The sequence below is a fragment of the Mugil cephalus genome, chromosome 10 (assembly GCF_022458985.1).
Source record: "Mugil cephalus isolate CIBA_MC_2020 chromosome 10, CIBA_Mcephalus_1.1, whole genome shotgun sequence".
NCBI lineage: Eukaryota > Metazoa > Chordata > Actinopteri > Mugiliformes > Mugilidae > Mugil > Mugil cephalus.
In genome coordinates this window covers 5,382,059-5,395,879 of record NC_061779.1, presented here as the reverse complement: position 1 = coordinate 5,395,879, position 13,821 = coordinate 5,382,059, and the positions used below count along the sequence as shown (strand labels likewise).

At 45.4% G+C, this 13,821-nt stretch overlaps 1 protein-coding gene across 1 annotated transcript in view; it reads right to left on the bottom strand.

The window, feature by feature from the left end:
- The window catches only part of cdh13 (cadherin 13, H-cadherin (heart)), a 340,354-nt gene extending 335,201 nt beyond the window's left edge, over nucleotides 1-5,153 (bottom strand). The window contains exon 1 of the mRNA XM_047596634.1: nucleotides 4,876-5,153. Within this exon, the coding sequence (XP_047452590.1) occupies nucleotides 4,876-4,920 (45 nt within the window). The 5' untranslated portion in view covers nucleotides 4,921-5,153. The remainder of the gene's footprint in view (nucleotides 1-4,875) is intronic.
- Between the last annotated feature and the right edge of the window lie 8,668 nt (nucleotides 5,154-13,821).

Below are 13,821 nucleotides of genomic sequence, written 5' to 3'. Positions count from 1 at the left end.
AAAAGCGGCACACAAACACGGGGCGGGTGGGTGAATAGCTCATGAATATCTGTAATGTGTTACAGAGGGTGTTTGTTGGAGCGGATGGTGGACGAGGAAGGAGGAGGAGGAAGAGGCAAGGACAGGGAGAGACGGAGAAAGTGACAGAGGTGTGGAGCACATCTTCACTTTTGGATTTTGACAGGGGGCACAGCTGCTTTTCTTTCATTCATTATCTGGAGCTGGGTATCTATATGGCCCTTTGTCTGTCTGTCATCTGCGTGCTTGTTCGTCTCCTTGTCTGAACACGAAATTGACAAGACGAGAACAAACTGAGATGAAAGCGTGATCAACTGGAGGGACGGCATGGCATTGTGCGGCCGTGTCCTTCACACATGCCTAATAAGGCCCTTTTGTGTGTGTGTGTGTGTGTGTTTGTGGGTCTCTTCACTCACAAATAAGCCATTAATCCACTCTCCTAGGATGCTGGGCTTTCTGTCTTTTTTCTTTTTTTTTTCCCCCACACTTGGCACGTTTGATGATTAAGTGACGCAACGTGGCGTTTTGCATAATTAGGCCACTTATATCAAATGCAGTTAGATTCTAATGGAGCGCCAAGGGGACATATTTACTTTAATTATTACCCTCGCTATCTCCGCACCTCATCCCCCTTCACTTCATCTTCCTCTCTCATCCGCTCCCAACCCCCCCACCCCCCCAGAGAGCGCGGAGGCTACGTCGAGGGAGAGAAGATTGAAGAACACAGTGTTTTCCTTCAAAGGTCACACCCTCGCTGAGTCGAGTTAAGATAGCGTTTGACCTCGCGGCCCGTTACGGAGCGGCGCTGCTCAGCGACAGTCGCAGGGGAACGCGCGGATAAATAAAATAATAAATAAAATAAATAAAAAAACTCACTCTGTGTTTCAGACTTTCCCATTACGCGGAGAGGCGCAGGTATGTGTGTCCAGCGTCCCTCGGAGTTAAATCTTGAGTGTGCGCCAGTGCGGCTTTTTTGTATTTACAGGAAGCTTTTAGATTTGTCTGTCACCCCCATCTCCCCACCCACCACCGCCACAAAGAAAAAAAAAACTACAAAAAGCACTCTAACACCGCAGACTGCGGTTGGCAGTGTTCTTTCATACAGGAAACAGCACAGATAAATACAATGGGAAGGAGACGGAAGCCTCAAAGCAACGTACTAGAAAGCCTATTTGCCAGCCGATTGTGAGAACCCCAGTAACGCCAGGGTACATTTTAGTCAGCAAAGTCTGGCAAAGGTTTCGGGGCTGCTTCCTCTTCCCTGCTTCTTTCAAGTCTTCTGCGCGTCTCCGTAGACTGTTAAAAAAAAAATTGCCTCTGTAATTTTTCTCAACCCTTTATTCTGGCGGGCTCGACTGCGCGAGACGAAGCACCAGGCGCGAAGCGCCGCGAGAGGACGCGGCGGCAGAATGAGAAGAGAGCGGGGAAGTGTGACAAAGGGCGAGGACGGGAGACAGGGGAGAACGGAAGAAGGGTCGAAATCACCCCGGCTTTAATGACTGGCATCGCTCATTACCGTCATCATTAGACTCTGCAGCGCTTCGTCTTTGACCAGGCCGCTCTATGAGAGGGAGTCCATCACGGCCAGCGGAGGGGGTGGCAGGTCTGAGAGGACGGCGCAAATGCAGAAACCTTCTTGAGAGAGGAAACAAGAGGTTGGCTGGGGGTCTGCTTTGGGAGGGGAATTGATTGTTACCTGAGATGGACATGACTCCTTCTGTACAGTTCAGGTAGAGTTCAGGAAAGGAAAGGGCACGGGGGCATATCGACCTCAGCGTCCCTCATTATTGTCTCCTGAGGATGGCGTAAACTCTTTCGGGCTGTAAATAAACTTAGTGTGATTTGAAATGACCTAAACTCTGCATGGACCGTTACAGGATGTGTGTGTGTGAGCTCTATAACTCACACACCTGTTGCTGCGCTGCTGAATAATGAATCACCAATCGACGTAGGAATGGCCTCTCTTTTTGATAATTCCTGATCAATGACCGGTCCGCAAGGCCTGAGTGCACGCGAGCGAGAGGAGAAGAGAAGGGGAGTCAGACGGAGGATAAAAGGACAAAGTGTGCGAGGAGGTCTCGGGGTGTGTTCGTGCGCGTTTGTGTATGTATATGTCGCCACAAAGGTCAGCCCTGTCTATGAGTAACAGGACACCATGGCAACCCTGTGACTTCAGCGCCACACTTTTTTTCCTCCTCTGCGTCCGTCTCTTTCCGTTCCCGCTGTGGCGTCAACGGTCCGGTGGCCGCTGCAGCCCTTTAACGGCAGGCCGTAGCAGCAAATCCGCCCGCAGACGCGCATCGAACCGAGCGCGACCGCCATCCCCCAGCTGGCGACGCAGGGCCGGTGAAGTGGGACGACAGCGCATTTGGAGAAAATAAATGGCGGATTAAGTTTATCAGATCAGATCCATTAAGGTAACCAACCAGTCTCTCTGGGTGGGGAAGGCTTTAAACATTAAGATTAAGAAAATACACACACACACAAATATATGTACACACAGAAATGTAAGAAGGAATCAAAGTGGCAAAGGGGAGAAAATCTTTGCACCTGCACTTTGGAGCTGGTGTGTGCTCATTCTAAATCACTGCTCCACCTGGAGAGACCGCTCAGTGTTCCATTTGGAAAACAGGGATTTATCACCAAGACGAGGGGGCGTCGGGGGAGATTTGAAAATTTGTACAAGGGCCGATAAGGCATAACATTATGACCACCTTCCTAAGATTGTGCAGGTCTCTGTTGTGCCTCTAAAACTGTTGGACATGGGCCTTCTGGGCAACAGAATGTTGTTAATGGGGGGGGACCTTTGGGTCCTACAAGTTGAGGTAAGTGGCCTCTGCTCGGCTCAGGCTTTCTCCAGTACATCCCACGGATACTTGATCAGTTTGGGATCTAGTGAATTTGGAGGCCAGGTCAACATCTTGTGCTTTTTTTTCTTGCTTTTTTGAGTTGATCCTAAACTGTTTTTGTGTGGGTGGATCCTATTGCAGGTGGGTGGTCTTGGTGGGTGCTACATGTCTAAGTAACATCCACACGACTAAATGCCAGGTCCAAAAGTTTCCCAGCATAACACTGAATTGTCAGAAGATGGTCAACCTCAGTGGATTTTTATGTTGTGGCAGATTGGTGTTAATATCCATCCGATCGGATGCTGCTAATCACAGCAGAAGTAAAGGCCAAAGGATATCCAGAATCATATACTGAAAGTGATAGAAATCTGGCACAGCGTTTGAGTGAGTGTGTGCTTTTTAGCAGATCTCCACAGCGGGTACGCGCAAACAAAGATAACAAACATAAATCACTTTATTACAAGCATGTTTTACCAGTTTTTGCTCTCTGGAATGTGAGTGAACCTGGTCAATGGAACCCCCCCTGACAATTGCAGTAATGTGTGTGTAAGGTGAGATGTGTTTGGGTGTGCGTGTACGCAGGCGAGGGCAGGTTTTAATCAATAAAATAAGGAGTTAAATCATTTCTTTATAAGCACTATTAGCCTGAATCGCGGTCAAAAGATTGGACCACGATGCGGAAATCGAACCAAGGGCTTATCCAATTAAAAGTGAATAATGCGCTGCAGGAAGCGTGAGCGCTAAATCTACACAGGTCAAACAGGAAATACTAAATGAGCTGCGCTGTCTGCTGCCTCCCAATGCAGCCGGATGAGAGGGAGGATGAGAGAAGGAGCGAGAGGGAGAAGCAGCACAACAACACAGACTTTCGCAAATGAGCTGTTTGCCAACCACGCTTCAGGGTTCTCCCGTCGTTGCTGTGTTTAGAGATGGTCTCTGCGAGGCTGCTTTAAGATTAGCTGCTGCTTAAACCTTTGCAGCGAGACACCAGTAGAAACGCTCCAGAGTTAATTTGTGACGATGTTAAGGAAGAGGATTCAGCTCGGGTCAAAGGTCAAAAGAGCATCCCTGCAGCTGCATGCCTCCTCCCTGAAAGGCACGCAGGCAGGCGGTAACTTCACTAACAAGTTGTTTGAGCCAGGATGTGACAAACGTGGAAGGAGACCGTGCAGCCTGGGTGCTGCCTTTCTTCATTTGAATACCCCTGTGAAGACCTGATTGGCAGAAACAGCTGTTCCGAGCCACCTCACTCTTCCAAATTAAAGTCATATCAAACGGGCGAGTGGCTCTATCACGGCGGGAATTAAGGCTTTATTAGATCTCTCAAGAGAGCCCACGTCTGCCGAGACCAATAGACTGAGTAAAATACCCACGAGAGACGCCAAGGAGGCACAGGAGAGCAGCCAAGTTAGTTTTCTTCTGCCTCCCTGACACCCCCGCCGCCTTTTCCCTTCTCCGCTCTCCTCCGTAGCCCCCCCGCCCCCCCAAAAGAAACGCTCAACTTGGTGGCTGAGCGGAATATAGATGCGACTGGAGACAAGGAGCCGTGATTTGCACATAGACGCGAGATACACCCCGCGCTCTCGTTCTCTCACGGTCCCTTCGTCTCCATCCCCTACCTTTTTTTCCCCACACCACTCTTTCTCTCTTTAGGTCTCTCTCGACAAAACGCGAAAGAGATTCCTGGAGTGAACGGGCGCTGCAGACTGCCAGACTCGACCGCCCTCTACCCCGCAAGACTCGGTGCCAAATGACAACCGTGCGCAAAGAGGCGCTACGCCGTGGATAAACTTCCTCAACGCACGGGCACGGACGGATTCGCGCTGGAATAGCGCCGCGTGCAGACTAGGGACAAAGTTGTTTGCGCAATGAACACAAGCGTGCAGCCCGAGCGAGACCACAGGCGGATGACCAAAAGAGTCGGATCGCTCTCAGTGAAATAGTCCCTAATTCCCACACTCTCTCTTCCCCTCTCTCCACACGCACACACGTATCTGCTCGGTCTTACCTGATGGAAGAGGAACGCCAAGAGGATGCGGACTCCAGTCTCCATGGTCGGCTCAATTTCTCTGGGTGTGAAACACAAACAGACTCAAGACAGGGTGATAGAGGCTGGGTCAGCTCTGCTCATAATTCCACTGTCCAACCGCCGGAGAGAGAGAGGGAAAGCCTTTCGCCGTGAGCCGCCAGCTGCCAACTTCCCCCAAATACAACTGCAGTCTGATGAGCAAAGCGCCGGATAGTGAAGGCGAGACCACGACCAATAGATTTATGAGTAGGACAGAGAGAGAGGGGGGAGAGGCGAAGGAGGGGAGAGGGGGAGAGAGAGAGCGAGAGAGAGAGAGAGAGAGAGAGAGAGAGAGAGAGAGAGAGAGAGAGAGTGGGGGTGGTGGTGGGGAGGGGTGTACGGGTTCTGTCTCCATCTAAGTGGAGGGTCAGCATCCCTCAATTTAGATTCTGGACACCCAGTCCATTTGCGGAGTTTTAAATGATCGGCAGCAGGTTTCGAGGATTCATCAACGTCCGTTTTATTTTTTTCTCACCATGCAGCTTTATAGCCCTAATACCAGCATCTATAATCCGCTTCTTCTTCTTTTTTTTTTTTTTTTAAGGATGTTTTACGGGTTCTGTCATTTTATATTCGGTTCAAGCGAGGGCGCACGGGGAGCCTCCATAAATGCGTCCTCGGAACGCACACAATAGCTGCGATGCCCGCGGGGAACCCGGAGAGAATGAAACTTCCCTTTGAGACTGCTGAACATTTCGGTCGAACCATCATCCCACGTAATGGAACTAAAGAGCTCCGTTGCACGCCTTTGGCTTAAAAAAAAAATGAAGCCCCTCACTGTTTGCAAGCAGCTCCTTCCCTTCAAGCCACATTATGAATTGCTCATTTGGTGTTTTCCTTTCAGTTCAGCCAGTGTGGATAGGTCAGCCAAGTCCAAATGTTGTCTCTTCTTTGCTCCTTGTGTTTGCAGAAAACTGAGCAACCTTACTTTGTTATGATCAATTTCTTGATACTTGTAAAGCAACACTCTTAGGGTGTTTTTATGTTTTAAGTTATATATTTTAAAGGGTTTAGAGTAGTGATGGCGGCACAACGGTTCTGTGGTTGGCACTGACGGGGAGCGTACCTATGTTCCCCGGGTCCCTAAGCCTGTCCCTAACCTTTTTTTAAAAAAAGGGTCTTGTGTTCCACAGCCACATACAAAGCAGGGAACATAGGCATGATCCCCACTGACACATCCCAGCAAGAAGGTTTCGAGTTTGCATGTTCGCCCTGTGTCTGCATGGGTTTTCTCCAGATACTCCGGTTTCCTCCCACCTCCAAAGATTGTTAGGTTAATTGGTGATTATAAATTGACCCTAGGCGCGAGCCGAATGGTTGTCTGTCTCTCTGTGTTAGCCCCCCGGTGGACTGGCGACCTGTCCATGTCATACCCCCCTCCTGTGAGCAGATATTTGACATGTTTCTTATTTTAACCTCGTGAGACCTGAGCTTTTGTTTTGTATGCATTTTTTAATTTCTACATTTGTCTTTATTTGGGATAAGTAGGACCTAAGACCTATAAAAACTAAGCATCACCTTCGAAGAGGACGTAGTTTTTGGAAATAATTATGTCCTCATATGTGGACACGGGATTCTCGGCTGTAGAATGAATCCGTGTTTTTACACCCCTTGTATCTAGTTATGAGGATAAAAGTGTTAATGAACAGAATAAGAAGCTGCCACAAACCTAAAACTTAACATCCCCATCTGAGGACGCAGGGTCTCAGGAGGGTAAAGAACTCCAGTATATTTCCCTCTATGAAAAAGGCAAAAAAAAACAAGAACGGAGCGATAAACTGTGCACCCTCCACAGTCCAGTTGTTTCCTCAAAGGTTGACGTCATAGAAACAAACAACCTCCTCAACGTGTCCGTGGAGCAGGACAGAGACAACAGCCTGTCACTGACCGAGCGTCTCTGCCCAACTGTGGTGTCATGTAGAGGGTGGTGGACATTATTCATAATGGCCTGGACTTTGTTCAAGGTCCTTTCATCCGCCACTGATGTCAGGGACCCCAGCTCTGCCCCCTACTGCAGAGTCCGCCCTCGGTATCAGTCTGTCCAGGCGCGAGGTGTCCTTCTTCTCAGTGCTGCCTCCCCAGCTCACCACAGCGTACAAGAGGCCACTGGCAACGATAGTCTGGTAGAACATGTCCAGCAGCTACGGGCAGACATTAAACGAGCTCAGCCTCCCGAGGAAACCGAGACGGCTCTGACCTTGTTTTGGAGTTATTTCTTATTTAGTTTGTGGCGATCTCTCTTCAGACTGCTTTGAATCAGTGCACACAAAGAGGGCACAACAAGTAGTACACACATTTGCACACGCGTCTTTTCCCATGCCCACAGTGTCTGCGTCTCTTGGTGGGTGTTTAGTACAGTACGTGCCTCATGATTAATTCAGTAAATTTGATCCTTCTGTTTTTTTGGAGGTTTATTTTGTTGTATCTTTCTGTTATCGTTTACATTTCCAGACTTTCTTTTAAAAACTTTCTTTTGCTCTCTGGATTTATTCACGTTCATTATTCATGTCATCCACAGCTGAAAATAAGCCGCGACAACAACAACAAATGCCAAGGAACATATGTTCAGTTATTTCAGGTGAGAAAGACCTGTTCAAATCCTAAAACAGAGCAACAGGGGAAGGCAGCTTTTGCAGTTTAAACCCTTGTTGCTCAGGTGTCCTTGAGTGAAACACTCAATAGCTAAAGTCAGACTGTTGTGTAACCGACTGTGACCTCTGAGTTTCCAGCCGGGAATAATCAATTAACTACCACATAATTATGAAAGTGGAGGATGGCTCGTTTAAATTCAACTCTGTAGCTGATTAGGCCTAGCACTGATGGCATAAAACATGCAGTCGGGGGAATTGTCTTTTTGGTATTTACATAGTAGTCTAAAAAAAAAAAAAAGAAAAAGTTTGAAGTATGTTTTCACTGAGTGGGCTGTGACGTTTTCGTATTTTATTCAGCTGTGATCTAAGAGCAAGATTTAGACACCCAGACAGTGGCGTTCCTTGGTTACTCTGTAACCCCATTCTCATTCTTATTTGTTGGTACAGAGTTGGGGGCACAAGGTGCTAGCGATGCTGTTGATGCTCTGTGTGCATCACAGGTTTAATGGGGTTTATGGTTTCTTTGCAAAATATACAAAATTTAACAATCTTAGCGACTACTTCTTATTTATTTTTTTGTTGTCCTGACGGCGCGCCCCTGCACCCAGGTGCGGCAGCGCGTTCATCACCGAGCGCCAAACTTTTTCTCATTCAGGGCCCAAAGGTCAGACGTCTGTAACGGTAGCCCATCAGTCTTTCTTAAGGGGTAGAGCTGTCACAGAGCACACTTAATCTTCATGCAAAGTACCCTTAACCTCCAACACACAGACAAATCACGGAGGGGGAAACAGACAGTCGAGTCGGCGGTTCAAAGGAGAAGCAACTGAACTCCGAGATAATGGAAACATTCAGAGCCTCCTGCTGTCACTCTCCCTGCCTGTTCTATCTGCCTGTCTGCTTCTCACACGTACAAACACGTTCATGAGGATGTATATAATGCGGTGACAGATTTCCGCATATATCCATCTTGAGCGGGGGAAATGAAAAAGGTTAGGTCTCAGCATCTCTGGAAAAGCAGTGCAGGAAAAGCAGTCGCATTTTCCCCTTTCCTTTGTCAATGCATGTGAAAAATGAGGGCGAGAATTGTTGTGACGCCTGAGGAATTGCTTTTCCAGGACAATTTTTCTGCCATTTTCGCTTATCAATAAAGAAAATGCACTGGGGGACGTATCAGCGGCAAGTTCCTGGTTCAAAGCGCACACCAGTTGAAGCTGTGGAGGGGCCGACGTGGTTGGCCCGGAGGGGAAGGTGAGCGGAATAGGCAATTACAATGGCGTGGCTGGATCAAGATATCAAACCAATTCTAATGTTTCCTGACAGATATTTCGAATTTTCATCTCGGGATATTTTGGATTTCAGGAGAAGAGGAGTCATGTTCAGCCTGTAAGCCACGGCTGAGCGGAGTCAACAAATCATAGCTGGGACGTCTGCTCGGTGGCAGTTTGATAGCTTTTAGGCTCATCTTCGTTTCTGCACAATGCTCACGATTCACTCCTGTAAACACACAAGAGCATTTTAATCCCAATCCCTTTCGATTTTTAGGATTTTGTCTTTCGAACTGATGAAATGAGCATGTATTCTTTAAGAGCCGTGTATGCACATGTATATGGTCAGGGCTTCATCCTACAGCAAGATAATGACCCAAAACTTTAGTCCAAGCTCTACCAGAACTACGTCAGGATAAAAACGAGGTGCAAAGCTTGAAAACATGGAGTGGACCATGGCCCAGTCTCTAGACTTTAACCCCACGGAGCTGGTTTGTGATGAACTGGACAGAAGAGTGAAAGAAAAGCTCCCTACGAGTGCCACACATTTCTGGGAACTTCTGCAACAAAACTGGGAAGACCTCTCTGAAAAAAGATTCGATTTCCATTTTAGAAAGAAAGAAAGTCACAAGTGTGTTCACATGTTAAATCAGAAAAACTGTGACTGTGACGAGTCCAAAGCTTAGAGTATATTTTGAGTTATATAGTGATTCCATCCATGATTTTAACGTCAATCTATTTTATTCATTTTAGAGTAAAATGAGACATTAAACTGCATACATTTCAAAATAAATAAATACTGTGTTCTAAAACTTTCGATATACAATATACATATATATATTCTCCTATTTTCTTTTGTACTAGCATTTTATTTAGTTTTTTTTAAGTGCAACTGGGCTATTGTGCAATTTCTTTTGACACAAAACAAATTTAAAACAAAGGCAGCTGAGTTGCATGTTACATCCTGTCTGCATGAGGTGTCATTCATTTAATGTTGGAAATATTCTTGGCCACGTGCTGGAATTAATTCAAACCCCAATGCAACAGTTGCAACACAGAAAGCAGAGAGCTCGAGCTTTGCGATGTGTGTCAGTTCAATTATCATTATTATTTTTTAATTCATATTTGATATGAAATAAGGAAAACTAAGCTCCAGGTGTACAGGTGACATAAGAATAATTTCCACAAACTAAAAAAAAAAAAAAAAATGTCAGTGCAAGTGCAAATGTCATTTTTGCATAATGCAATCTGAATAGCACCATTTACTTCTTTTGCCTGGTGACTAGCCTCTGTAAAAATAATAAAGAAATAAATAATAATAAAAATAAATGATCCAAGCTTCAGCAAAAATAGCCCCACTGACACCATGGTGATATAATCAGAGTTATTCTGGACGTTGCGTGCAGTGACACAGATCGCCGCGTACATCTGTTTTCACATCCTGAAGATAACTCCTCGCGAACCGAACCTCCTGCGCAACATCTGCGAAGTAAAACGCACTCCGCGTAAGTTCTGCACAATCAAACCAAGCTTCACCCTGTGAATATGGATCTGTGGCAAAGTGAGGAGGGAAAGTGAAAGCAAACACTCTGTGTGCCCTGGGATTCCACGTGTCAGAGCAGGAACGATTACAAGGCAAACAGAATGAAAACAGTGGCAAATATAGCCGCTCCTACGGCTCCTCTGTGAGGCGCGAATCCATTTGAAACGAGCCTGAGCGGCTGTAAAGGTTTACAGTAACGGCTGTTTAGTTATAATATATAATTAAAAGTCGTCGGCACCCTGAATGTTAAACGTTCCTGCTACACCCTCTAGACAAAGCAAATCCTCAGTGGTCCCGAAACCTTGAACTGTACCCTGCAACATAACCATGTATACATGTTTCCAATTATTCACATTCATTGGGCTAATCATCCGTAACAACAACATGGACACACAGGGGACGCAGGGAAGCAATTAGCTCCATTTATCTGATTTAAGCCACAAAACATTCTCTCTCTCTCTCCCTCACTTCCCTCCCCCTCCCTTCTTCCCCCCATCCTCTCTCCGCAGTCCACAGAGGTAAACAAAAATGGTTTTCTCCTCCATTTAGTAGAACCAGGGAATGATGGAATTATTTCCAGTGATAGGATGCGAAACAGAGATGATATCTGACTTGGTGTCACTGTAAACTGTATGTTTCTGAGCTATTTTGCCACTAGATGGGGTAGAAGTGTTCAATCCAGAGTGAGTGACTTTTCAATCTAAACAGCAAACTTTTAAGTGAAGGGCAAAGAGGCGGAAATGCAAGAAAGAAGCACTTTATGTCCCCTTGACAAAGCGTGCAATCCACCAGAATTGTTCCGTGGAGTGTAAATCAAGGAAGGTTTGAGAACAACTCCTACAAGTGGAAACCTCTCTGCAGAGTCTCGGCGCGTTTCCTATAAATCAAACTGGATATCTGAGGGTATTCATCGTTGCGCCGTTGTCACTCCGACTCCCTCTCCGTCTCCCGTCACACACACACACGCGCTCGCGCTCGCGCGCGCGCACACACAGCAGACGTCACAGACAAAGGGAAGCAATGCAGACGCCACGTTATGTTGAGAGAAAGACAGCCGGATCACTGAACCTGACATCCTGATGCAACACAACAATTCGCTTTGCCTGGGGAAAAACAAGCCTCTGGAAGCTTTGAACCGGAGTCAACACGGTAAACTATAGCGTTCTGTGTGTTTTGTAACAGCTGTGAAATACACCAAAACTGAAAATGAGCCATTTATAATGCATTTTGTGTCAAATATATATGAATGTGAACATGTCATGTGATAAATCTTTGTCAGATTGAAAAAAACAAAAAAAAAAGAATACAAACCTGTGTGATTCTGGCTTAGTAATAAAGCTGCATTCAAATCCAATAAGCAGTTTAACCAAATGCTATATTTCTAACATTGTGGTAACAGTTTAGAAAGGCCCTTAGCACAATCAACTTTTAAATACTGTGTAATTTCTTTGCAGAATCAAAAAAGGAAAAGGTTGATACTGGTCATATCTGAAGAACTTGTCACGAACGGTTTCATTTGATTTATCTACTCCTGGATGCTGTGGAGTGAACACGTGACACTGACATAAAATCACCTTGCAGCACATCATGGCAATGTTATTTATACATCCAGCAATTACAGCAGAACATTGCAATTCATTTCAAGTCGTGCCTCCGGCAACCTGCTCGATGTAAGTCCAGTATTATGCCATAGATAGATCCAACCCTGACACCACAAACCTGTCATTTGATGAGCAGGTTCACAGTGGGTTTTTTTGTAGCTTCTTACAGTAATCATAATGATAATGTGAGCCATACAACAATGAGCTGACCTCATGGACTGTATGTCAAAGATGGAAGGAGGAACAGCTCCTCAAAAGTGAAGCCAAAGCAAGTAGAGCTCCCCCTAGTGACTGGCTGCAGTATAGGTTATAAGCTCCACCTCCTCTTTGTTAGTGGACGGGACTTGGTCCGAACTAAAACACTAAAATACAGTTGTGGTTCTAGATCAAAATTAGGGGGGCCGAGACGGGGCCAGTGTTTTTTCAGGGGGGCACATATAAGGACAAAACAGGGCAATCAAATTTTTAGTCTAGTTTATTTAAAACCAAAACAAAATACATTAAGTATTAATACAATAAGACAAACATTATTTGTCTCAATAAACATTAAATAAAATGTGCTCAATAAACCTTGAAACCATGTTTGTCTTTTTTGTAAAATAAGATTTCTGTTTTTGCACAAAATAAAACTTTTATCTGCACAATGAGACTTTTGTTTAATCTAAGCATTTAGCTACACGCAGTTATTTTTCACAGCATGAGACTTAAATGTACAATCACGCTATCTTTATCTAAACCACACTCATCATCTCACTCTTTCTTCATGTACAGTAAGGAAAAATAGAAATAAAAAAGAAAAAAGGACATAATGTCCTCCTTGCTCCATTTCATGTTGATAGTGTACTAAAAATAAAATGGAGAGGATTGTAGCATCTACTCTCAGAAGGCCATTCAAGTTTTTCATTAAACAAGTAGCTTCATGCTGTTGGTTATTTCACCCATTTCACAACATGACATCATGTTTAGTGACTTCAATAGCTTTGCTTATTCACAAACATAATATGACCAAGTCGTGATTAAGCGCAGTGAAAACATATTTTATCACTGTTACAACAGTAAACAACAACAGTAAAATACGAATATGTGACGTTATTTCATCACTGATGTTATGAAATTGAATCGTTTTCCAACTTTGGCCTCTTTGCAGTAATCCATGCAGGGCTGCTGGCTGTTCGCTTTCACATCCAAAGTTCCAAATTCGCGCTGCCAGTCTTTCAGAAGAGGGTAACACTGTGTGTGTAGCACTTCAAGGAGTCCGTGTCCAACGCTCCGTCGCGTTAGTTCGGAAGAATTTAATAAATCTATTATCCGTTCAGCACAGGGGCCACAACAGGGGCCAGGAGCAATTTTACAGGGGCACTGGCCCCAGTTGGCACCTGTGAAAAACTGCCAATGCTAAAATACAAATCACGTAATTTTTGTTTCAAGGATGGTTTCAATAATTTTAGGTAGTTAGTGTACAGTCTGGCCAGTACAAGGAAGTGGAGATATGTTATTCATGTACAGTCTATGGTTGACCTGTAGTAGAAAGCAGTGTGAAGTAGAGTTGGCGATTTGGATGATACTTCGACTATATGTGCATGTATATGTACAGGGCACTCACTACAATAGACTGGCAGAAAGACTCTAGTAACTCCCTGCACATATTGAAAGCTTTCTGAGCTTCCTGAGAAAGTAGAGTCTACTCAGGCCCTTCTTGTACACAGCATCACTGTTGTCCCTCCAGTCCAGCCTGTTGTTCATGTAGACTCCCAGGTACTTGTAGCAGTCCTCTACTTCCACCTCCAGGCCCTGGATGGTGATGGACTCCACTGGTGTCTTCTTCCTCCCGAAGTCAACAGCCAGGTCCTTGGTCTTGTCCACAATCAGGAGTAGTAATATTTTCA